Source organism: Myotis brandtii, unplaced genomic scaffold, assembly GCF_000412655.1.
Source record: "Myotis brandtii unplaced genomic scaffold, ASM41265v1 scaffold162, whole genome shotgun sequence".
Classification (NCBI taxonomy): Eukaryota; Metazoa; Chordata; class Mammalia; order Chiroptera; family Vespertilionidae; genus Myotis; species Myotis brandtii.
In genome coordinates this window covers 188,241-214,589 of record NW_005355923.1, presented here as the reverse complement: position 1 = coordinate 214,589, position 26,349 = coordinate 188,241, and the positions used below count along the sequence as shown (strand labels likewise).

The 26,349-nt window shown below is 36.1% G+C and overlaps 1 protein-coding gene across 1 annotated transcript in view; it reads left to right on the top strand.

The window, feature by feature from the left end:
* The window catches only part of FOXP2 (forkhead box P2), a 572,606-nt gene that overhangs the window by 496,273 nt on the left and 49,984 nt on the right, over positions 1-26,349 (top strand). The window contains exons 5-8 of the mRNA XM_014536444.1: positions 10,532-10,669; positions 11,751-11,944; positions 13,437-13,633; positions 25,636-25,849. Coding sequence (XP_014391930.1) covers positions 10,532-10,669; positions 11,751-11,944; positions 13,437-13,633; positions 25,636-25,849 — 743 coding nt within the window. The remainder of the gene's footprint in view (positions 1-10,531; positions 10,670-11,750; positions 11,945-13,436; positions 13,634-25,635; positions 25,850-26,349) is intronic.

Here is a 26,349-nt window from a genome sequence, read left to right as displayed (position 1 = left end):
TCTAACTCTCTATCTCTCTCCCTTCCTCTCTGTAAAAAATCAATAAAATATATTTAAAAAAAAAAAAAAAGACACATTTTCTCAGACAAAGTTTACCTGCAGCACAATGAACAAAATCTGTAGCTTGTACTGGAATATTCCTTTTGAGTAAGTAGTAGAATGCATAAATGCACTCAAAGAACATTATAAACAGATACTATACTGTGTATAATTTTGTTTTATTTTATTTTTTTCTTTATGATATAAACTCCTGAGGATTCAATATATATTATGAGAGCCCCAAACTTTTTAATGTTTTTAGAGTTTAAGTCTGAATAGAGACTACAGGTAGGATTGTCTCTCTTCACATTCCAGTTGTATAAACTGAGGAAATTTGTTATGTATAATGAAGTCTCTTGAAGGAGAACTTTATCTGGGCAAAGAGAGAAGGAGGGAAGGACGATCATTTGAGTGGCTACTGTGTTATGTACTTACATGCAGTATCACAATTAGTCCTCAGAATAACTGAATGAAATGAATGTTCTTACCTCTATTAAGTAACTTAACCAAAATGACAACTGAGAGATCCAATATTCAATTTGAATCTAGTTTTTTGTTGTTGTTGTTAATTCTCACCCGAGGATATTTCATCCATTAATTTTTAGGGAGAGTGGAGTAGAGGGAGGCTCTCTTCACATTCCAGTTGTATAAACTGAGGAAATTTGTTATGTATAATGAAATCTCTTGAAGGAGAACTTTATCTGGGCAAAGAGAGAAGGAGGGAAGGATGACAATTTGAGTGGCTACTGTGTTATGTACTTACATGCAGTATCACAATTAGTCCTCAGAATAACTGAATGAAATGGATGTTCTTACCTCTATTAAGTAGCTTAACCAAAATGACAAGTGAGAGATCCAATATTCAATTTGAATCTAGGTTTGTTGTTGTTGTTAATTCTCACCCGAGGACATTTTTTCCATTAATTTTTAGGGAGAGTGGAGTAGAGGGAGGGAGGGAGGGAGAGAGAGACAGAGAGAGATTGGTTGCCTCCTGCACGTAGCCAGACCAGGGCCAGGGATGGAGCCTGCAACCAAGATGTTTTCCCTTGACCAGAATCAAACCTGAGACCCTTCAGTCTGAAGGCTAATGCTCTAACCGCTAAACAAAAAAATTCACCAGCTAGGGTAAATTTTTTTTAGTTTTAAACTCTGACACTGCAACCAGGCTTTTTGTTGCTATCTACATCTTCATTAGTATTGTTTTATCATCATTCATAAAAAGAAATATTTGTGTATATTTCCATTATCTGATTGACCCTTTGGTGTGGTAGAATTTTATAAAAAAGAAGTGGCCACTTGTGAAAAGAAACTGTAAATGCTAGTTGTATTATCTTCACTAGTCACTAAATAGTTATCTGTGCAAAACCAAATTAGGGCCTTTTTTTCAATCAGTAGGTCCAGTATTGTCACTTATATTTCATCTATAAAGAGTAATCATTTGAACACACCTTTTAAGTAGTTTTTTTAACTGTTTGTCATGGTACTGTGACAGATTATATTGAATTTGGAACATGTGTTCTGAATCTAGGAGCTTAAATCTGTATTAGGTATAATATAAAAGAGAATAAAGAAACAGTAATTTATAGCAGATAAACTTCCATGATAAATGTATATGATATTATGTCAGGAAATTTTATTAGGATTTTTTATTTATGAAAATTTATTAGGCCATTGTGGTTTAAAAATTACAGTAGTGAAATTTGTATATCCACTTTTTAAAAGAAACAGTATCATCCTTTGGGTCAAATTTTTCTTTTTAGATTTCTATTCAATTAGCTATAAGCTAGCTATCAAAGTACTGGCCAAAAATACCAAATATGAGAGTAATATTCTCTCCTTATTAGTATTTCCATGAAGGATCTCTTCCAAATAACTGGCCATGGCTAGAAAAATGACATCAGCAAACCAGAGTGTGTTATTTCATTCAATCATAGTATTATATTCAGTGTAGCAACAGATAGTTTTGTATGACAATACACATGTAAATGTCATTGCATTGTCATTTATGGTGTACAGGGTTGTTATGGAAGATTCTCCATGATCACGTTAAAGAAAACTGTCTGATATATGTGCTTAGTAAGAATCATTAGCCATTTATTTCTAGACATATAATGACATGATAAGAGTGCAAAACAAAACCACCCAAACAAACCAGTTCTCAAGCTGTGATATCTAGGGGACAAGTCATCTACATTGAGGAAACAAGGGAGTGAATCGCTGCGCTCGCTGCAAAAGAACTTGAAATGTAACCCAAAGGCAAGTGAAATACTGATTTCGAGTTTTGAAATAGCAGCAACAGATTTACCTACCGACACAAGATGCATGGAAGCAATAAAGGAATTACACAAGTCTGAACACATGCAATCTGATTATTCTGACCAAGGTGTTAATTGGATCCTAACTGCCAGATCTGATATCTGTGGTATTGTAGTGGGGAAACCTTTCCAAGTGATGAACTGTAATTCACTGAGCTGCTTGAAGCACTTGTAATTTACTGCATGTCATGCTATGAAGAGCCTGACCTAATGGACTTCACATTACCTGGAATGTTAGAAACCTTTCATCGAGACCAGTTGGTAAAAAAGTAATCGTGGAAGTCTATTGAGACAGGATGAGCAAAGCTATATCTTAAATACAGCTTTCTAGTCTTATGGAAAGTCAGTTATTAAACAAAATAGGTGAAACTACAGAAAAAATAGTACTCTATCCAACATAATTTACAATAGTATGATATCTCATCATGTGAAATTAAATAGAGGTATAAGATATAAATAGAGCTCAGGGTAGTGCTATAACCTAAATGCTGTAGAATACGTCAGGTTTAAGCTATTCATGGATGAAATTCCTTTGCTTTCACAAAAAAAAATTGCATTTCATAATAATATGATTTGATATCTGCCTTGTACTTTCATATTTCTTAAATAAAAGTTAGAGGGAAATGTTTTTAGGTATGAGAGGAAAAAGGGCTGTGTTTTATGAACCAAGTCACGTAGCTAGATTGTTCTGAGGATGAATCCTGGGCGCAACTCTTTCACCTACTGTGACTATTTGAAGTTGTGAGTTAAAATGTAAAGTTTTGCTTTAAATTTTAATGATATTTTCCATAGATCTTTTTGAGGTTTTGCTTTGACATTCTCATTAAGTGTTTATTAACTACATTCTAAACAGTTTTCTCTTTTGTACATTGTGCTGAAAGTTTGGGTGTCAATTTTTGTGCACGATGCCATCTCACTATTACTTTAGCTGATAGGTTACAAGTGATCCGGGCAGCACACTGAGAGAAGAACTTGCTTCGCTAACACATTTTACAGATGCGTGCGTATTTTTTATCTTAAAAATTGATTAGTAATATCTTTTGGAGACCTATAAAGAATCTTTAGAAGCAGGTATTTTAAAATATATTTTTCTAATTCTATGGGTAGATGTACAGCTTGTGTGCAATATGAGGCAAAAAGTGCAGCTTAGAATATTATGGTTCTTTCATCAAGATACGTATGTTCTGTTGTTTATTCTAAAAGTTAATGTTAAGCAACCCACAACCTGGGGACATGAACGCATCTTTGACATGTAGGAATTAATCAGAGCATTCACAAAAAAGGATTGCTGTGTCATTCATATACCACTCTCAGGAAATCTACCTCCGTTTTCCCTTTTCTTCTTGCCTCCTTCCATTGGAGTCGGCCCCTGTCAGCCTCATCAGCAACTCCAAGTGCAGTGAGAGCATCTTGACTATCTCAAATGCTTCTGAGAAGTTGGTGATGTTTTCTCATCAGGATACAATTTAGAGGGCTTTGTTCCACTCTTGAACTTTGGAGCCAAAGAAAAGCAAGACCGTTTGTAGCCTTCTCCTTGGTGAACGAGAAAGCCAAATCAGTGTACCCAGCTACAAGAGATTTTGGAAGGGTATTATGTTTTTGTCAAGAAACACTTAAAAATAATTAGTAACTACTTTTCCCTACAGAAAAGTATCTTCCCTTTGTGAGATCCAGAAAGAATGTACATTTTAATGAAAAAATACTGAATTAAGTAAGTTTTTTTAAAATATAACTCAATACCTTCAAGGAGGCTAAATATTTTATTGCTTTGCAATGTCACAACTGACTGAAAAGCATCCCAACCAAGAGCTATAGCAAATATTGGGGAAAGACTGTTACATACATTTATGTTTCAGTAGATCCACTGTTGATAATTTTACTATTTCAGTAGTAGAGTTCAGTGTAAAAGCGCAAAAAGCTGAGAGACTAATAACTGAGGTTCTACCGTTCATATTATGTGCAGATGTTTATGGTGAGACTGTTTCATAAATGCTTATTACCGTTAGCCCTTCTAAGTGTAATTTTCAGAAGAAAAAAAATTCTGCAATTCAACCACCATTCCTCTCTATTCACCACACTTGTCAATCACCGAGTTGCTGTATCTACAGGAATGGAGGTGTTATATTCCAGCAATTATCATGTCATATACTTGAAAATGTAAATGAATGTGTGTGTAAAATTAAATTTATGGGTTGTCAGCGAAGAATAAGAACCAGGAGAGCAATTACTTCTCTGCTTTCATCTTTTGAGCTCTGATACATCAAGCAGAAAACCATGCAGCTAAATGTTGGAATTAGCATTGTGCAGGTCCTGGAATGAATGGTCTAGTGTCTTTTGCTGCCTTTTCTGGCTCTTTGTTTTGGAGAGCAGTGAAATTAAGATGATTATCATCCATCAATCTATGAGAGCGCCTATGAAAGCATGAAAGGATCTCCTTCTCATATTTATTTTTGCTTTCTTAGAGAGTTGTCTTTTATCAGGACAGCTTGCTTTTTGTTGAAATTAATATTATTTGGGCTAATTTTGTGAGCTTCATCAAAATCACAATTGTTTTGTTTTGTATCTGGTGTATTAAAATTTATTTTAAGTTTTAAAAGGAAATATTTATCAATGTAGACCAATAAACAGGATTAATTGATAGCACAGTCCCAGGAAACTAATTTCTCAGTAATTTTGAGCAAGATCTTAATTCCACTAGTTTTATCAACATATTAAGTTCAACATAAATAAATGATACCATTTTCATATATAAATATACCTCTTTTTACGGTACAAGTCCTGCTCAAATTGGTTAAGCACTCAAGTGTTCTAATTTTGTGTAATTATTGATTACATTCTAGTTTTTACAACTTAAAATAAAACCAGGCACTCCAGTTGCAAAGTGTTCCTGATTTTGTGTGTATTCTGTTCTTATCATCCTTTAAGCATTAATGTTCTGGAGGTTAAGTTCGGAAAGAATGAGAAATAAGTGTAAGATATTCAGTAACTTATTTCCAATGATTTTAGGAGCCTAATGAACAATGGTGCGGATTTGTTTGAATATGAATGTGCAGTGGGATGGAGTTTGACCTTCAGCTGTGATTTCAGTTCGTCAGGATTAGTCAAGCTAGGCGATCAAGACTGCTAATGCATAATGATTTATAAAATGAAAAATGTGTAGTGACCATGCAAATGTTTCAGCTAATCAAAGAGAGGAACTTTAGCTTTGAGAAGAAAGAAAAACAAGGGCATGTCAAGGCCTCAACCAAAAATGTATGTAAAATAATCTGAACAGCTTGATTAGCCAGAATGAGATTAGAAGTTGCATTTTGGGCCTTTGAAACATATGGTGTAGCGTATTATATATCACCTCTCCGCAATCTCTACAATGGCATGCCTATACGAACAGCCTCATTTCCACCCATAGTACAAAGAAAAAACTATACTCCTCTGAAAATGTTGTGTGTGAGTAAGAGAATGGTAAAGTTGTACAAACTCTACCTTCCAAAAGAGAAAACACCCTGTTTTATCAAAATAATTGAATGGGTGCTAAATGAAAACTAATGTCTTAAACGATAGTACATACTGAGAAGTGATGATTCATGATTAAGAGGATTCTGTGTGTATTATTGCACTGTGCTGTTCTTTCTGTTGTTCTTGTCACAGTATTTCCCTGCTGCTAAGAGATTACATTAAAGAGCAATATGCACTGTCCATCTTAGATCTCTTTAAATACTACTGTTCAGTACTTGATGAAAAGCTTACAAATACCACTCAGTTCATTGTCAGTTCTTTCTAATACTATAAAACCAGGAAGCTTTTGAAAGCTATTATTATGGTAGGCATTTTACATGTAACCAGGGCTTGAATTTGGACCCAGTCTGGCAATGCAGTATAATAGTTTCATATGTTAAAATAAACTATAGATACAGATAGTGTAGAGAGAAAAGAAGTGAACAGAAAAAATTATCAAAGAATGTACAATCAAATATTTCCTATCAATAGTCTGTTAAGACAGGAACAGGTATTATAACATGAAAATGTGTTTTGTAGTTATTATACTGTAGTTAATTGTAGCAGAGTTATATGCTTTTTGTTTTTAAGTACCAGAGCTTGATGGTCAGGACTTTCTTTGTCTTTAAATTTTAAGAATAGAAAAAAAAGTCTATGAGCCAGTAGTTGGCAGACCCTGTTAGCAAGGATATAGTGCTTTTCACTGTAAATCTCATCTACAAGGTGTGATTGCTTTTCCAGTTCACACTTAGTGAAGAAAGAATTGGACTAATGCTACACTAAGAACCTTTCCAATTACATAATTGGGATGTTTAATTAAGTGACACGCTTAATATGTAAATCCAAGACATTCAGAAATACTCCAGCTGAACTAGATTGTAAATAGAAATGCACTTATTATAGCAAATAAAAAGGTTGGTCCATTTTCATAACTCTTCAAAGAACTATTTAGATTCATTTGAGGGTAGGCATGATCTTTGAATTGTTTCTTAAGAACTTTTTGGCCCTTTCAATGAGGTACGCTTAGAAGCTTAATGTAAACACATTGATAATTTATTTCTTAAAATCTAAAGGCATTTCCTACCTACTCTAAGATAATGTCTAAATGCTGCTGACTTTTACTATTTTGACTGATTTCAAGTTTCAGAATGTTTCTTCTCTCATTTCAGAATATATAACCCTATCTTTATGTTCATGTACCTAGTATTTCTTGGTGCCCAGAGCAACACATCTGGTTTATGCTTAATTCATCTAATGAGAAAATAAATAGGGTAAATTAAACCCTTACTTGATGTATCACTATAGGGACTTTTTAGATCTGTCAGCATAGCAAATACCAAGAGAGAAAAAAATTCTCTACCAACCAAAATTGACTGTTTTTTCATTCTTCACTCTGAAAGAGATTTTAATGGATAGAATAAGTTTCTTCTAGGACATCCATTTAAGTAAATTATTCCTTCTGATTTCATTTGGTAGCTGCATAATATATATCATGTTTTCTTAGACCCAACCAAACTTTTATTTAATTTCTCACCAGAAGATATCTGAGGTAACTACTTCCTCCCTTCCTCTATCGCACATCTAAATTGTGGTTCCTCAGAAGAACATTTGCATTAACAAAATTACATATCTAGCGGGAAATATTTCCTTATGCTTAATACCTAAGTTGCTAATGTATATATATATTTTAGAAAGTTATCCATAGACCTTCAAATCTGATACTGATTTAGCTTTTTAAGTATTGATAAGTAGCATAATACTTGTTCATCTTTATTTATCTTTTTTTAGTGAATTCCTAGAGTAACTTATAGTAGCAAAAAAAATGCAATGGGACAGTAACAAAAGTGATTAAGGAGGAATAAAGGAAATGTGTCACTTAAAATAAATCACTTAAAAATGGAGAAGTTCTGCATTTTGAGAATCATTCATTTCTGAACAAGGTACATTGAGCAGTTTACATTAACACATAACTGACACTTGTAGGAAAACTAGTTTTCTATTTATTGAAATAATTTAAATTTTTATTAGCCTCAAATATTTCGTTTGGGAAGAGCTTATGTATGTGGATTTTGAGACAATATTATTGGCTTATTTGTAATGTTAAAAATCTCTAAGAAGTGCACCTGTGCTTTCTTACATATATAGTTATTTTTAATTTGTGTTTTTGTACATATCTTACAGAAGTAGAATGTTCAATTAGTTGTGTGTTACTTGACTTATCTTTCTACCTATCTTATATCTATGTATTGTCAGTTTTAGATGGCAATGTCATAGATGGTAGGCCAAAAACTGCTTAAAATTTTCTGAACATCACATTACATGTGATTCATATGTTATTAGAATGACAGTGATGTGCTTATTTTTATGCCTTAAAAGTTTAATTTCAAGGAAGATACACGCCATTTAATATTTAAGAAATGATTATCCACTCATAGCAAAAGGGAAAAAATAAACTCTAAAGAATGAAAAGATAAAAAAAAACTTGCTTAAATTTGTTTATACACTAGATCACTCATAATAGCAACAAGCTATAGGATAATAATCTGCATAAGCTGAGATCTGACTCTAAACTTGAAGTGCATGCCTTTATTCATAAAACTTTTCTTAGAAAATGCATTTGTTATTGGTTACACATAAAGTGGTTTTAGTTGTCGTAGATAAGTGAAAACAATATGCTAAAAAGTGATAAGAGGCTGTTAGGTGAGAGCAGTATGGCAAGTTTCTCATCACATAATAAATGTTATAGAATATATATATATGTATATTTATATGTATATAGTTACCTACAGCTATGTAATATCTATTCATCTACTTACCTATCTATTTATCTAGATTGGCAGACTTTTTAAAGTTTAATATACCTGTCTTTCTCTGTCTCTTGATTCCAGTTTGATTCTTTGTTGTTTGGATACAGTATAAGGTAAATGATTATGGAAAGAAAAGGCATTTTTGTACATAGATACTTGTTTTCCAAACTGTTTTGTTTTAACTATTCTATTTGTTAATAAAAGAACAAACAAATAAGTAAACTGACCATTAAGTATTTAAACAACTAAACAGATGGGTTACCATTTGGATAAATTATATTTACAGCATGTAATTAATTTCTGGTATTATGATAAATTAAAATACAGTAACTTCTAATATGTCAGTGTGTTTTAAAAAAATCCAGAAATATTTTTGAAAATATCACTTTTGAATTTCTTTGTTATAATGTAATTCTTTTCCTTCCACAAAATTATATCTACTTAATTCATCTTTCTAGATACCAAATGAAACAGAAAGACATAGCTCTTTTTAGTATTAAATATGAACATATTTTTCTTAAGAGAGCACTTAATCTACCCTGAATTTCTTTTCTTCTAATTTCTTTTTCATTATTAATTTCTCCTTTCTTTATAACATAAAATGCCAGACTTGAAAATATTGAGTTGCATTAAAAAGACTATTAAAATAAATTGTGAACCATATCTGTTAATCCTTTTCTGTTTTCAAAGACACGTGGTGTTCCAAGAATTTGTTCTAAAGCATTATGTGTATAAATACTTGCTCTTATTTACAGCAAAAGGGAATTGTTTTTTTCTAGGAAAGAAAGTGATTGCTTTTTCAAAGTTTGCAAATTTGGCAAGTTGACATGCTGCTTAGTACTACAAGTGATGCCTTCAAGTAGTGTGACTGCCTCAGGAACTTAGCATGTACCTCAGACTTTTATGCAAGGTTTTCCTGTTTCCCTCTCTTGCCATCCTTTTCCTATCTCTCCACATCCTTTGTCTACTAGTATTTCTCTAGGACTTTCTCTCTAGCTTTTCTTACACTGTATTTTTCTTGCTTCCTCTTTCTCCTGTTTCTTTCTCTGCCTCCTTATTTCCTTTTATTCTTTGACTCTTTCATTCTCAGACCATTGAGAAGGAAATGGTAGAAAGGAAATGTTAAACAAAATACTTTTTTCAGTTTAATGAATAATCCTTCAGTAATTTTTAGATTTCTAGACTTCCTGGTGTATGTTTAGTTAGCTTGAGATAAAATTTTTAAAGATGAAGCTGTGATTCCTTCTTTGAGAGGATCTATGGAATTATTTGGTGAGATATATATAGTAGATGAGTTACTACATGTACTCATGTGGTAATATGTATTATTATATGTATTTTCTAGCACTATTATATATTTTATTTATATATAAAATTTTGAAGATGGTGATTATGTTTTATGAGTAAGCACATTCTACATACATTCTTTTTACTAGCTTTGATAACATATTTATAGGCATATTATTTCCTATTGTTTAATCTCTATTATTTATCTTAATCATATCTTTAAAACATTCCAAAAAGCGTTTTATTTCTAGCATTGGGACTTACATGATCCATTATGAAGTAATGAGAACACTGTTTATCACAACTGTTTATTTTTAACTACGCTAGTAAAAGCTCAAATACCTTAGTATAATACATTAGAGGTGTGGAGCATGAAGATAGAATCTTTATGATGAAATATGACGCATCTAGAAAGCTAGTGTATAACAACAGTGGTACTTTAATATTATTATTAAAACATTAGATAGTATATCAAATATTACATAAAATTATAGGTCATCATCACTAAGGAATTTATTAGCGATGACATACAGCTGTGAAATATGTTAACAGACATTGGTTGTGACCACATTTTCTCTTTTCTCTGTCTAGGTACCCGTGTCGGTGGCCATGATGACTCCCCAGGTAATTACCCCCCAGCAAATGCAGCAGATCCTTCAGCAGCAAGTCCTGTCTCCTCAGCAGCTCCAAGCCCTTCTCCAGCAGCAGCAGGCGGTCATGCTGCAGCAGGTAATGTGGGTTACCTGCTTTGGTGTTCTCGCCTGGCATGGGAGGCACGCCCTCATGGTCACTGCATCATGGGCATATTTGACAATTTATTCTTCATTCGAAGGGCCAACTTATCAGCATCTGAACATAACTGTGGTGCTTTAATTGCTGAGCTGCATAAGAACAGACGCCTTGTTGTTGTTTTTAGATTCATTGAAGTGTAGAATAAGAGCAGAGAGAGGTGTAATTGTATCATGGAATAAATCAGTATTTAAATATCCAAATGCTTAGGTACATTTGTTTTGTAGACTTGCCAATAAACCTACAAAGAGACTCCTAGGTAATTATTACTTTTAAAACTCCTTTAACTTTAGCACTCTTTTTAGTTCGTGTAAGTATGAAATTTGAACTATTTTGTTACAATAGGGAAAGTAACACCCCAACTCCCCGCCCCCCCCGCCCAAAAAAATATGTTATTTGTTTAGAAACAGAAGTATCTCCTTATTAGGACAAAGTTAAACAGCTAAGCCACCAGCTCATAAAATCATAAAATTTATCTTTTAAAAAAAAGTAACAGAACTAATAAGTACATCACTGGACCCTTAAGTATATCTAGAGTGGCCTTGATGTCATTGAGTTGCCTGGGGATGATGGTGACCACAGGCCAGTCGCTTCTATCTCTGTCTGACATTCTTCTGTACATCTACTGACTACATTTTCCCCAATCAGAACTGAACAACCCGATTCTCTATAGCTATGTATTTGGGTTGTATAAATGGTCGAGTATAACCTATTTTTACATGCTACTGGGACTTCGGATGTCATAATTTAGGATATTTATTTGGTTCTGGCCCTTTAGAATACAGATTTTCTATACTCTTTTATTTAGGGCTTTTTTTGGATTCTGGATTGGAAAATTTCAGAGCTGCCTCGGAAAAATGTGTATGCAGATGTCTCCCTAAATCCAATGTCTATTTTTGTTGTTGTCCTTGGGAGGCAAATCTTAACGGACACTACCGTATGCCAGTCTAGGAGAGTGTAGGAGATTTGTAATACATGAAACTTTTGCCTTTATTTATTAAAGTCAAAATGGTTTATTCAGCAACAACTACAAGAGTTTTACAAGAAACAGCAAGAGCAGTTACATCTTCAGCTTTTGCAGCAGCAGCAACAGCAGCAGCAGCAGCAGCAACAGCAGCAGCAGCAACAGCAACAACAACAGCAGCAGCAACAGCAGCAGCAGCAACAGCAGCAGCAGCAGCAGCAGCAACAACATCCCGGAAAGCAAGTGAAAGAGGTAGGATCTGGCCCGCTCCCTGGTGCAGAAGAGTGTGAGGTTGGGACGGACAGTGCAGCCGGGGTGGGCTCGGATCTTCCTGTCACAAGGCTTTTGCTGTCAAAGATGCGTCCTCATGCATTTTTCCTGAGCTGAATAACAGTGACCGCAGCACGATCCTGCTGTCCTCTTTCCGTAGCTTGGAACTTGAGAGTTCCAATCCAATGCTGCTGCCATCTAATGTTCACTAATGAATCAGTGTACAAAGAGCAAGCTGCGCGCTGAACAAAGTACCGATTACCTCGTGTTTACGGAGAATCTAAGTTGGTGAGGGCACCGTCTTTTTCTCAGGGCTGCCGCTCAGAGCACATGCATGCAAATTTGACCTATTGTTGGGGGTTGGGGGGTCTCGGGGAGAAACTGGTTGAGCACAGATTTCAAAGTCACAGGCCTCTGATTAATGAACTGCTACTGTAGGTTTGGAGTGGCGAGTAGAAAGTTCCAGTTTGATATGCTCATAAATCAATTTGACAAGCCGGCTTCTCGGGCCTAGCTTGCACTTGTCAGCAAACTGCATCAACTATAAACATAATACAAACAAAACATGTTGAAGTAGTTAAATTGATCAGCAGGTATCAGAGCCGTTGTCTTCAAGCTGCCATTATGCAAACGTCCAGGAAACAGTTTTGACCTCCCGAGGCTTTGATTTTGTTTGGATTTGTGAATAGAATTTCAGACAGCCATCAACTACAGAATAGAAATTGCTCCCTTATTTCTCTGGAGGCTTTGGGCAATCCACATGACTTGCTCCATTATGCAGTCTGTTTTCCAGTGAGCGCATCAGAAGTTTCTTTTCCCCAAACTAAAAGGAAAGGTCTTCGAAGCAGCTTGTCTTTCTCTGAAGTTTGACTTCCTTCCCATACCCTCCTGAGTCCAAAGAACTAGGGTTCGTATTGTTATGCCTCACCAAGTTGGAAGTTATACTTTTCCTTCTAATAAGGGCACTTTTTTGGCCTTGAACATAATTCAGCCTTTAATATATTCCTACAAGAGAGGAGAGGAAGGAAGAGAGAGAGCTCACAGACCTATCCTGTGAAGGTTACATCCCAGTTCACTAATAGATCACTAGAGACCACATTCGTGGACCTCTGCAGATCAAAGTTACTCCACTGGGGGGAATAGGGGGAGAGGGTGTTGTTGAACTTGACTGTTTCTATAAACTGTTATTCTTTTAGCCGAGGTAAATGAACTATCATCTGCAATAAGCCCATTATAAAAAAAAAGAAAAAGTCTGAGCTTTTGTTATATATTTCTCTAGCCCTTGTCCCAGACTCTTAATGCAAATTCTTTGGTTCTCTGCTGCTGCGGCATAACATTTGAAAGAAAGGCAACTGAAAATCTAGAACTTGCATGCATTCTGCCCGTGAAAGCTTCCTGGGTGGTGAGAGGATGTGCGTTTCTCTGTGTGAGGCCTGTGTGCGACCATGTTCTGTGCTGTTGACGGGGCTGGGTGTCCCGGCAGCAGCAGCAGCAGCAGCAACAGCAGCAGCAGCAGCAGCAGTTGGCAGCCCAGCAGCTTGTCTTCCAGCAGCAGCTTCTCCAGATGCAACAGCTCCAGCAGCAGCAACATCTGCTCAGCCTTCAGCGTCAGGGACTCATCTCCATCCCACCTGGCCAGGCGGCGCTTCCCGTCCAATCGCTGCCTCAAGGTACCTGCAAAACGTGTGCACTTCATTTCTAATGTGACACTTCCTACCGGTTCGTGGCCTGCCTACCGCACACCTTGAGAATTTTGTTTCTGTGGCCTTCAGGTTTATTATGAAAACACGATTAACAAGATTGCGTGTCACACTTTTTTTTTTTGAGACACAGAAATTTTACTACACCCTGCCTTCGAGTGTTCTGTTAGATAGTAAATGTGCATTTATTAGTCATGTGGCAGACAATTATAAGGGCAACAGAATTTAAGCACTGTTAAACATACACTGAAAAACTGCAGAGAACTGTATTAGTGGTAAGGCTAACAGTACTCATTAACACGAATGAGCTGAGTTTTGTGGACAACCGATCAGAAAAAGAAGTTCCTAATCTTCATATTGAAACCTCCACATATAAAAAAAGAGGTTTTATGAATTTCTACAGAGCACATTCCTAGTTATGCTGTGTGGGATCCCATTATGGGAAGAGACCGGTCCTATTTTCTCTGAAATAATATTACCTATGCGTATGTTGAACATTATAGCTTTTTTATTTTTCATTATAGCTTTAAAAAGCTGTCAGCTGTGTTCTTATTTGATTTTCTGGAAAGAAAACTGGAGGTGTGCTTTGATAATACAATAACACTATAATAAAATAATAGAATGCTAAACAATAATACAATTGTATATATTTATCATTTGACTCTTAACTTTGGGGAAATGGAAAGACTTCTAGGTAAATAAAAGAAAAATAATGGCAATAAAATGATTCTGTGCATGTTAAAATTCTCGATACAGGTAGTTAGGATCATATATTGATAAATTGCATAAAAGCATATTCTAATTTGCATTAGGATGTTGTTAGAACAAAGTTTAATCCCAATGAACTTTAGTTTGAGTTCATTATATTTGTTACATAGGAATCACATTGAAATAGTAATTGCTGTACATTTTTCTGACTTAATGATACACTAAAGAAAATCAATAGCAATTAAATATACAAAAAGTACAATTAGGCAAATAAAATAGTTTTTAAAATGCACATAATCGTTGTGTTGCCACATGAAATTAAAAGTAGTGTGGTAAATATTTTTATCTTTACTTATCAAATTGTTGTCATTTTGGATTATTTTTCCTAGAATTCCCTCTTTCACTTGATTCAGATACTCTAATTCACCTGATCCTCTAATTTACACCTAGAAAATCAAGAAAGTTTAAATAGTGACAGAAAAGCAAGGCAATAAACCCACTTTCTGTGCCACTCCAAAGAGAATTGGAATAAATCATGGTGTCACCTTAGCAATGAATGTTCTATTAACAAATTATTCTTTAGGAAAATAAATACAATTTGAGGACAAATGAAGAAATAAGGTTAAAAAAAGAAAGACTTATAAATTAATTCAGTGTAAATATGGATACCTTTGGTAGAAAACTACATTAATACAGAAGCAAAAGAAATAACTGTATTGATTTTTTTCAGTAAAATAAAATCTGTTTTTAGGATTTAAAATCTATGCAAATCTCCTCAGTCGTGAAGCATGATCTATCTTGATTTTGACTAAAACCATTCAAACAGGCATTTCAAGAAAGTTTAAAACAGATGTTCATAGAAACAAAATGTAATTTATTTGAAATATATTTGTTAAATATTTGTTTCCAAAATAAGCATACAAAAATACCTTTCTGAACAAATAGACGTATTATCACACAACCATTCTAATAGTTTTCAAATGAAAATTTTCTCTTATTTCTGAGCTTTCTTTTGATAGAATTCTCTTGTTCCCTTTTATTTTATTGCTACGCTTCACAAGATAGCTGAGAGATAAGACACACAGGACAGAGGCCATTGAGGACAAGGAAGGAAATCTGAAAATGTATCTGGGGTTTGAGCAGAAAATTTATATGTTAAACAAACAAGATGAAAATCATTTTCATGTTTTCCAGTGTTTAGATGAGTAAGTGTGAAAAGTTTTACTGTGGAGAACCATCAGCCAAACACAGCCAGACTGTCAGATAAGCCAGTTACAATAAGGAAAGAAAAAAAAAAATTCTTCAGAGTGCTGTGCCAGAATCCCAAAATTAGAGTGTGGGAAAGTAAAGAAATATTTGTTAGATAATGTAAGCCCTGGATCATTTCTGCCTTAGATACTGGGTATTTCACATAAAAAAATTTTAAATTTTTTTTTTATTTATAGTTTCCCAGTTCACTTTGCATCAGGCTTTGGATGGTTGACTGATTAGCCACAGATAAGAGCCATATGAAAACTGAGTAGGATTAATATTCAGTGATAATGTTCTCAGTGCATTCTTGAAAATATGCCATATTTGAAGTATTTATCCCCATGATTTAATACAACTTCCTCGGGCTGCTTTCAAAGTTAAAACTTTTTTCAACTCTGTTAAATATATGTATATGAGAATCAGGTAATTTTGATAAAAGCAGGAGATATACTCACATTTTTATTTATATTGTAAAGTAATGACACGTATTCTACCATTTCAGTAAATTATTTTAAATATGAAGCATTTAAAGTAATCATGAGTATTACTATAATATTGAATTTTAATGTAAAATAGGCAGTTAGATTATCTCTATGTGTATAGAGTGACTGTAGATATACAGAAAGCAAATAAAAAATGATGGATTTGTAAATCAATCTCAAATAAAATACTGAATATAAAGCTATTTACTACATACATAGTATAGTTTAAATACTAACTAGTAATTATTTAGAAATACATATTCATTGTCTACAGGTTGGAAAATAGGAAATTATTGTGCATGTACTTTAAATTTTGATAAAAGATAAAAGTCAGTGTATCCCAGTACACAGTATATTTACTGGTTTACTATGATTACAGGGACTAAAATATATGTGGTAAAAACTCCATTTCATTCTAATGTTTTAGATATTTTTGAACTTATAAAAGTTATTTAAAACATATTTTCATTACCAATCTGAAAGACCAAACAGGAAGTACTGGCTATGGAGCTGGTACAATTTTGAACTAACACTTTATGGAACTAGAACAGCTTGGAATCAGAGAACTGTCGAATAATAAAGAGATTGTTTGAAATAATATATACTAATAAAAGGGTAATATGCTAATTAGGCCAGGAGACCAGACATCTTCCGAATGTCCAACTTTCTTCCGGACAAAGCTATGGTGGTGGGGGCCAAGGCAGAGGCAGTTAGGGGTGATCAGGTCGGCAGGGGAGGGCAGTTGGGGGCCATGAGGCCGGCAGGGGAGGGCAGTTGGTGGCCATCAGGCAGGCAGGGGAGCGGTTAGGTGGAGATCAAGCCGGTAAGCAGGCAAGTGGTTAGGAGCCAGTGGTCCCGGATTGTAAGAGGGATGTCCAGCAGTCAGACATCCCCCAAGGGGTGTCAGATTGGAGAGGGTGCAGGCCAGGCTGAGGGACACCCCCGTGCATGAATTTTGTGCACTGGTCTCTAGTCCTATATAATAAAAGGCTAATATGCAAATCAACCAAACGGCAGAACAACCAGTCACTATGATGTGCACTGACCACCAGGGGGAAGATGCTCAATGCAGGAGCTGCCCCCTAGTGGTCAGTGTGCTCCCACAGGAGGAGGGCCGCTCAGCCAGAAGCTCATGGCTGGTGAGTGCAACGGCGGTGGCGGGAGCCTCTCCCGCTGCAGCGTTTAGGATGTTGGACTGCCATCAGTCGGACATCCCCTAAGGGCTTCTGGACTGCGAGAGGGCACAGGCGGGGCTGAGGGACCCCCCCTCAAGTGCACAAATTTTGTGCAGCAGGCCTCTAGTCTATAATAATGTCATTTATGCTGAGTTAGGAAGGTGCCGAAGTTTATCTTTGGTATGAGTATTTAGTCAAAATCAATTATTTGGCTTTGACTTCACTCTCTGCATATGGAAATTTAAATAGCCGAATGCCTACTTCAACACCATTCTGGCATCCTTGATTTTTTTGGTTAATTTATGATCATGTGCTTGCACAGATCACCAATGCATAATCAGTGTAAAGCACCAGTAATATGAAAAAGTATGACATGCAGAGTTACTGTTACCATCATAGGATTCCCTTTCAAATCCAAGTAAGTTTCTATTTGTAATTTGGAGGGAAAATAATATATTGTGTGTGGGGGGGGGTGGGGGCAGTTATATGCTAAAACTCCATCAGTGAGCAGACGTGTAAATGTACACAGTACATTTATTATTGCAGGTATAAAACTTATCTAAGTTACCTGTGAATACTAATATTATGTATAATATCTAACATATATTATGAAATACATTGGAAAATATTAAAGTGTGTTGAGTTAGTTTTTGAGAAAATGTAAAAATGGTAGAAAGATGAAGATTAAATGATTTCAAATCTAATTGTTATAGAATTATTTAATGAGCTAGCATACATAATTTCATTTAGGCTGCAAGACTTGAAAAAAACTTCTGTTTGTCAATTCTTTATGTCTTGAAGGAAGACTAAAGAGTGGAATGTCAGCTTTGCCACATTGAAATATTTGGATGATGAAAACTGAGAAATTATTGTTTTGCAATATAATATCAAACTTTAAAAATGCATCCTATAAAAATTGTAATATTAAAATCATAGGAGTAATTTTCAAAATATCAAATATATTCCTATATCGCAGAAGTTCCTGTTTTTGTTACTCTATTTGCCTTTGGTCTCAGTTTCAGCCAAATAGTGACTTTTATTCCCTATAATTCAGCATTTGGACAAAATGTGTGTTTGATGCACCCTTCATTAAACATATATTTTAAAGATGGGCATTGTACCTACAGGCTATAGTAGCCCCTAGTCAAATATAAAAATATAATGTGTTAGGTTTGGCACATTACATATGAACAAATAGTTCTCTGAAAGGTAGCCTAAAGGTTGAAATAATATGGCCTCTGGAGAAGAGAACTGAGGACCCAGAGGTCAGGGCTGGTGAGGAAATTTAATTTTGACATATACACTTTTTTGTGATTTAATTATTTTGGTCATGTGTGGACACTCATTTTTCAAAATATAAAATTTAATATGAAAATAAAATTACATGATACTATTTCAGTAATTCAAATTACAAAATATAAAATTGGCTCAATAAAACATATGGATGATATAAATACTTCTTCCAAAATTTGTTCTTATTACTTCTAATTGTAAGTAACCCTAGAAAATAAGCAGAGTACCAGTAACTAAGTGAATCAAAAATTTACAGTAGGCTTACTTTTTATCATAGTGTATTAAATGTTTTAATTTAATATTGAAAACTAGTTACTGGACATAGAAAATAAAAGAACGTTGAATGTGAAAGAACAACTAATGTAATTTTTACCAATAAGTAACACCATTGAAATTTTTAAACCTTGTGTGCCCCAAGGATGTATAATCTAGATATAAATTATGGCATTTTAATTAATTCTTAGCACAGTGCTTGGCACCTAGTTGTTACTCTACAAACTCTGATTCCAAGATTGAACAATTATTATATAACTAGAGGCCCAGTGCACGAAATTCGGGCATGGGTGCAGTCCCTATGCCTGGCCAGCGATCAAAGCATGAGCGTCTGGTGTGGAAGGGCAGGTGCCAGCTGACCTCTGGCCCTGGCCAGCACCTGGGCCCCTGGGGTCCTGCGCACCCCCCTCCGCCTGAGTCCGGGCACCAGAGTCCCCACGCGGAGATGCGGTGAGCACAGCCGGCTCCTTCGCTATCTCATGGGCAGCCCAACCGGGCCCTGCATTCCCGGTGGCTGCGGCCCAGCTCACCTGGAAGATGCTACGTGGGTGCAGGGTGGGCTCCTGTGGGCGTTCGGCACCTGAGCGCAAGGGCTTCCCTGGTGCACGAGCCCTGGCGCCCTGGGGGAGGGTAGCAGGGGAAGTGAGAGTGAGCTCGGCAGACACCCCGCATTCTCACTGCACCTCCGTCCTGTCACCCCCGCCTCCGGGTAGCCGGCGAAGGGTTGCAGCACATTGCTGATGCCCGCCGTGTTCCACCCCAACCCTTGGTGGTCAGCGCACATCACAGTGAGCAGTTGAACTCCCAGTCGAGGGGACAATTTGCATATGAGGCTTTTATTATATAGGATTGCTTTATATGTCATTTATTTAGAAATTTATTTTTTGATTAATTCAACTCCTGGAAAAAACAAACCTTTTAGTGCTTATTTGTAGTACTGGCAGTGAACGAGAACAAGCCCAAGTTATCATAAAAAAAGTAGAATAGGGTTTCTGAATTTCGTGCGGTTATGAAATTTTTTAGTTACATAACTATACAACTTTTTACCACTAGTATGTATACATCCCTGAAATAAGTTATTAAAGAAACTTGAATAATCTTCACTAAGATTTTAAGTTTATTATTTTGTGATGGTCTAGTCCAGCGATTCCCAAATGATGCTTTCCAGTACACTAGTGTTCTGGTCCAGTGTACAACTCTTGAGTAATATTCATTGAAGTTGCACTCACTTTCTTTCAGTGAAGAAAACAGATAAAAATACCTGCCAACATAAAACTTACATTTCAGTGTAGAAGAAATGCAATAAATAAATTTAGTAAGATAGATAGTGGTAAGTGCTGAGTAGGAAGGAATTTAAGTAAGGATAGGAAAACATAAAGTAGCAGTGGGAGATGGGAGGAGTTGAACCTGTAGACAGGGTGGCCACTGAAGACGTCCTGGGAAGGGGATATTTGAATAATGACCTAAAACTGTGAGGGAACTCTGCATGTATTAGCTTAGCTTTTCTGTGTCTCCTTGTCCTCATCTCTAAAAGGGGGAATAATAATAATTAATAATAGTAAAAACAACAAAAATCATAGTGGTTTGGGGTATTCGATTAATTACCATGTATGAAGCACTTAGAAAAGTTACTGGCATGTCTGAAGCATATGTAAAATAAGAGACAAAAAACCCAGTTGAAGTCAGGGGGGCTGTATACGCAGAAGCTTAGCTTTGAACTTGTAAGCTTTAAGGTATTTGCTAAGGTTATAAATGGGCAGCCTGCAATCTGAGGAAGGGGCCTGGGCTGGAGATCACTTAATGGATCCTATGCCTATGCCTGGTATTTAATACTAGAATAAATGAGCTCAATGGATTTTTTTATTTTCCTCAAATATATTTGTAAAATACTGAGTTTTAAAAAAGAGATTCAAGTGTTCTTTGTTGCTAGACATCTCAGAACTGTTTTGCATGCTCACATGAGTCAGGACACTTCTGAGTGTATAGAACACAGACACCACAGACCCAGACCTCTCAGACTGACAGCGCTGGAAGAGCACTGTTCCAGAGAACACAGTGTGGGGAATGCTGGGCTTGTATGTTACTGCCAGAAAAATAGCTTAAATTATTTCTTGCAAATCATCAAAACTTTAAAACTCACAAACTTTCAAAATTGTACAAAATTGAATAGTTGTTCCATTTTCATAGAAAAGAGCCAAGCAAATTGTAGATGGGACAACTTTGTCTCATGAACAATGTGATAGTTTACTTTAAAAATTTTTTCCTCTCAAATTATTTGCACTGTGGAATCATCTGTGGGGCTTCAAAACTACTGATTCCTTGGTCCTACCACTAGAAATTGTGATTTAATTGGGAAGTTTTGAAATATCCCCAAGTGATTCTAATATGCAGATACTTTTGGGAACCACTCCTGCTAACAGGAATCTCTTTTTGTTATGATCTGTTCTCTGTCCCGGATCTATAATATTTAAAAACAATTTCCTCCTTTTTTAAAATTAAGAATCATTATTTGGATACTGAATGGTTATTTATTCATCAAATGTTGATGTGCTTGGTATTTGTTGCCATATCGTTGTGATATCATGTTTATCCCATTAATTGTCAATACAAATGACTAGTATAATGGAAATCTGCTTTTAAAAGTAAGTGGATACTTAGGTTAACTAAATTATTAATAAAATCCAAAAACAAATTATTAATAACATCATTCACTAATAGAGTCTCTAAAAATATCTAAGAGTCCTTTAGCCAAGATAATGAAATTTTATTAGCCACTTAATTTGTTAGAATCAGCTAGTAGCATTTATAATTCACTAGACATTGGCCTGAGAGAGGAGCAATGCTCATGAATAGTGTGCCCTTTAAGAGCACAGAACCTCCATGTGGAAACCAAGATGTCTTCAAGAACTGTATGAATTTGATAAAATCTATGATATCAGCAGCTGATTATTGGGCACATCCCAGGCACTGTTCTAGGCACTGGGGATATACTGGTAAAATAAGAAATTCCTATACAGCCTAAATTGTAATGGAAGGAGAATGATGATAAGTTTATAAAAGTAATATAGTTGCCGAGACTGATAAACCTTTAAAATAATCAGGTAGGGTAAGGTCATAGAGAATGATAGAAAACAGGGTGGAGAGCTGCAGTGGTTGAGTGTGTGGTAAACCTCTGAGAGGAGGTGATGCTTGAACCATCTAAGTCAGCGGTTCTCAACCTGCGGGTCACGACCCCTTTGGCGGTCGAACGACCCTTTCACAGGGGTCGCCTAAGACCATCCTGCGTATCAGATATTTACATTACGATTCATAACAGTGGCAACATTACAGTTATGAAGTAGCAACGAAAATAATTTTATGGTTGGGTCACAACATGGGGAACTGTATTTGAAGGGCCAGAGGTTGAGAACCACTGGTCTAAGTGAAGGGAAGGAGAAGGCCATGGACTATCTGCAACCAGAGTGGCCCAGGCTGTGGGAACAGCCAGAGCAGTAGCTGGTACGGTAGCAGGTGATACCTCTGAGTAGCAGCAGGAGTATAACAGCATGAAACGTAGAGAAAGAGACGAGGGCAGAGAGGCAGGCGAGAGCCAGGTGATAAATGCCGCACCTCATAAGCCATCGCCAGGTGTTGTTTTTCTAAGTGTTCCGGAAAGCCTGGGAAGTGCTATGGCCCAATTTACATTTAAAGAGATAAATTTGGGCTGATATATGAAGAGAAAATTATACGAAGGCAAGGTAAAAGCAGGAAGACAGGAAGCTACAGCAGTGGTCCAGGCAAGAGTTGATGGTGAAGCAGAGAGGTGGCAAGTGAGATAGTGGGAGTTTTGATGCCGAAGTGATGTAGATGCTATCCCACAAAAGGATTTGCTAATGGAGTTTGGCCTTTAGGACACCTAACACATAGAGGCAGGTAATCAAAAAGTTACAATCAGAAGAGTTTTATAATCCATGGTTGAAGCTAGAATTAAAGGTAGAATTAATGCTCATTATATATAAATTCTTTTCTATGTAATAGAAATACTTTACTTTATTAAGCCATTCTTTTTTATAGAAGAAAACTGGTGTTTTTTTTTAACAACTTTGGAAATCTGAATTATCCTATTTTTTCTTTACTCTTTCAATCATGAGAATCCAGAATCACCAAAATAATAACTTTCAGTAAAACTTATAGAGGTGGGCAGAAACAGTTTAAGATTGTCACTGTATGAGTAATTTAACCAGAAGTTATGGTTGGAGAGGTGAGAATTCTTCTGTTACTTTGGTCTACTTACCTCTATGTCTAGATCGATGATTCTTCCACCTGCAGGGGGAGGAGTGAGAGGACTAACTCTCCTCTCCATCCTATTCTGTTATCTTTCTCCACTCTCCCCTACCTTTTCCATCCCACTCGTGCCGACATACCTCTTGGTCAATCAGCATCACTGTATCATCCGATGTACATGCTTGTTGGGTCATGGGAGAGGGGAAGTGGTTTGATTAGCACTTCCATTTTTCTATTAGACATTGTAGATAAACATAGTAAAAAAGAACAAAGATTTAGGAGCCACACGTTTAAATTCTGTCCACTAATTCTGAGCTTCATGATTTAGGGCAACATATTTCATTGATATGAGCCTCTACCGCCTCATCTGTAAAATGTAATGATTTCTAACTTTAAATGAGGTTAATTGTGATTATGAATGTAAAGTACTAGAATACAGTTGATACTCAATAAACAATAGCAATTATAATGACAACTACATTTTCCCAGAAGTTTTCATATATTTAATATAATATTTTAAGAGCAAAGACATTCAAGTCAGGCTACCTTATACTGCATATAAGATTTGTGGCTTTGTATATATTTTTGAACCTTGCTTCTACTTTGTTTCCTCATCCATAATTGGTTAAAATAAAAAATATTAGGGTAAAGGAAGTCAAATATATGGTGACGGAAGAAGATTTGACTTTGGATGGTAAACACACAATGAAATATACACATGATGTATCATACAACTGTACACTTGAAACCTATATAATTTTGATAACCAAAGTCACTCCAATAAATTTAATGAAGAAATGTTTGAAAAAATATCAACTCTATTGGATTGTAGTGAGGATTAAAGAGCATCTCTATATATAAACGCTTAAGCGACAGGACGACCAGACGACCGGATGACTGGACAGTAGCTATGACATACACTGACCACCAGGGGGCAGACACTCAATGTAGGAGCTCAGTTGACAGACGGGCGCCAGACTCCGGGCTCACGGCTGGTGAGCACAACTGAGGCAGCACGAACCTCTCTGGCGCGCACTCCCCCTGTACACCTGAGCAGTGGCGGCAGGCGCAGTGGGGCCAGGATGAGCGGGAGCTGCGCGGCACTCATTCCTGGCTCAGGCTCCTCTCCGGCAGCCTGCCACTTCCTGCACTACTTCGATTGATGTGGACAGAGGGCTGGAGCCCAACAAGATGGTGGATAGGCCGGGCTGCAGCGGCTCGGAGGTCCACTGATCCCCACAGCCCAGCCCGAGGGACCCCACTGATGCACGAATCTGTGCACCGGACCTCTAGTAAGGTATATAAAGACTAGATGAAAGCACAGTACTTGGAACATATAAGTATTATTTTATAAGTTAAATATTGTAAATAATAGTGTTTCAATTACTTGTTTGAAATTATAGATAAATGTGCAAGGATTGTGCCTAGGTCTTATATTTTCATTCTTCATAAATTAGGTTAGTTTGTATCATCTTAACCAGGGAGTTGTTACAATGAGTAGTGGACTTATTCTATCAGTCATAAAGTAAAAGGGATGTTTAGATATCGGCTTAATTGATTCCTATAATCATATTGTCTTATTCAGGACTTCAAAATGATAATTATCAAATACTAGAGACCCGGTGCACAAATTTGTGCACCAGTGGGGTCCCTCAGCCTGACCTGTGGGATTGGGCCAAAACCGGCTCTCCAACATCCCCCAAGGGGTCCTGGATTGCGAGAGGGTGCAGGCCAGCCTGAGGGACCCCACCAGTGCATGATCAGGGCTGGGAAGGAACGCAGGAGGTTGTCCAGCTTGGAGGGACCGTGGGAGGGCTCCAGGGCATGTCCCTGTCACTAAATCGCAATCAGCCAGACCCCAGCAACAAGCTAACATATCTGTTGGAGCATCTGCCTCCAGTGCACATCATAATGACTGGTCGACCAGTCGACTGTCTGCCCCCTGGTGGTCAGTGCACATCATAGCAAGCAGTTGAGCTGCCTTAGCATATGATTAGCATATTACGCTTTGATTGGTTGAACGGCCGACCAGCTGACCAGACACTTAGCATATGAGGCTTTTATTATATAGGATAGTTTTATTTTGAATTTAGTGTTTACTATTTTTTCTCTGACACTTTTGTTAACCTTCATAAGATCAGTTTTTCTTTTCATTCATTTCTTTTGATATGTCTTTTTACAAATCTATTTCTCTTTCACTTCCTCACTAATAAAACTTACTATGAGCTAGCAATAAGTAGAATCTGGTAGAAGTTGAGTAATCTTCAAATAGAATTTGCTGGATTTTTTTCGATTGATCTTTAGTATTATTCTGAATACTATTATTCTCAGTACTATTCCCAAATTGGTAATCTTTAGCAAATAACTGATTATTTAAGAGAAAAGCTGTGGTGCTGATGGTGTAAAGTCATTTATTTTTGCATATTAATTATGCTGTAATATTACTTTTATTATTGACATCAATCCAAAGATAACACTAATCTCATTAGGTGAACTTTACCTTCTGGCTCTTTTTCCCATTTTATAGCTGGCTTGAGTCCTGCTGAGATTCAGCAGTTGTGGAAAGAAGTGACTGGAGTTCACAGCATGGAAGACAATGGCATCAAACACGGAGGGCTCGACCTCACTACTAACAACTCCTCCTTGACTACCTCCCCCACCACTTCCAAAGCCTCACCACCAATAACCCATCACTCCATGGTGAATGGACAGTCTTCAGTCCTAAACACAAGGCGGGACAGGTACATCTCATGAGATTTATCTTAAACTTATCTTTCACCAAAGTTTACTTTCACTGTCGATTAAAACTAAAAATTATGATTTGTGCTAACAAAGGGAAAATGTATAAAACAGCAAATTAAATGGAAACCTTTAGATTATTTGTCTTACACATTTTTTTAATTTCAAAAAGCAGTTTAAATACTAGCAGTTTTATGACTACAGTGGTAATTTACCTGAAAAATGTTATTTTTAATAAGTGCATGTGGAATTATCATGTTGATATATTTTATTACTAAGATGTTGTTATTAACCTGAATTCCATCAGAACATTTTACCATTTTTTAACTTAACCAGTTTCACACATCATATAGATACATATTTTTATTGATTTTAGAGAGGAAAAGGAGAGAGAGAGAGAGAGAGAGAGAGAGAGAGAGATGATGGGATTTATAAATATGTAAAAATAAACTTATGCTGATAATTTTCTGAATAAATTTGACTCAAAATTTGTAAGTTAAAA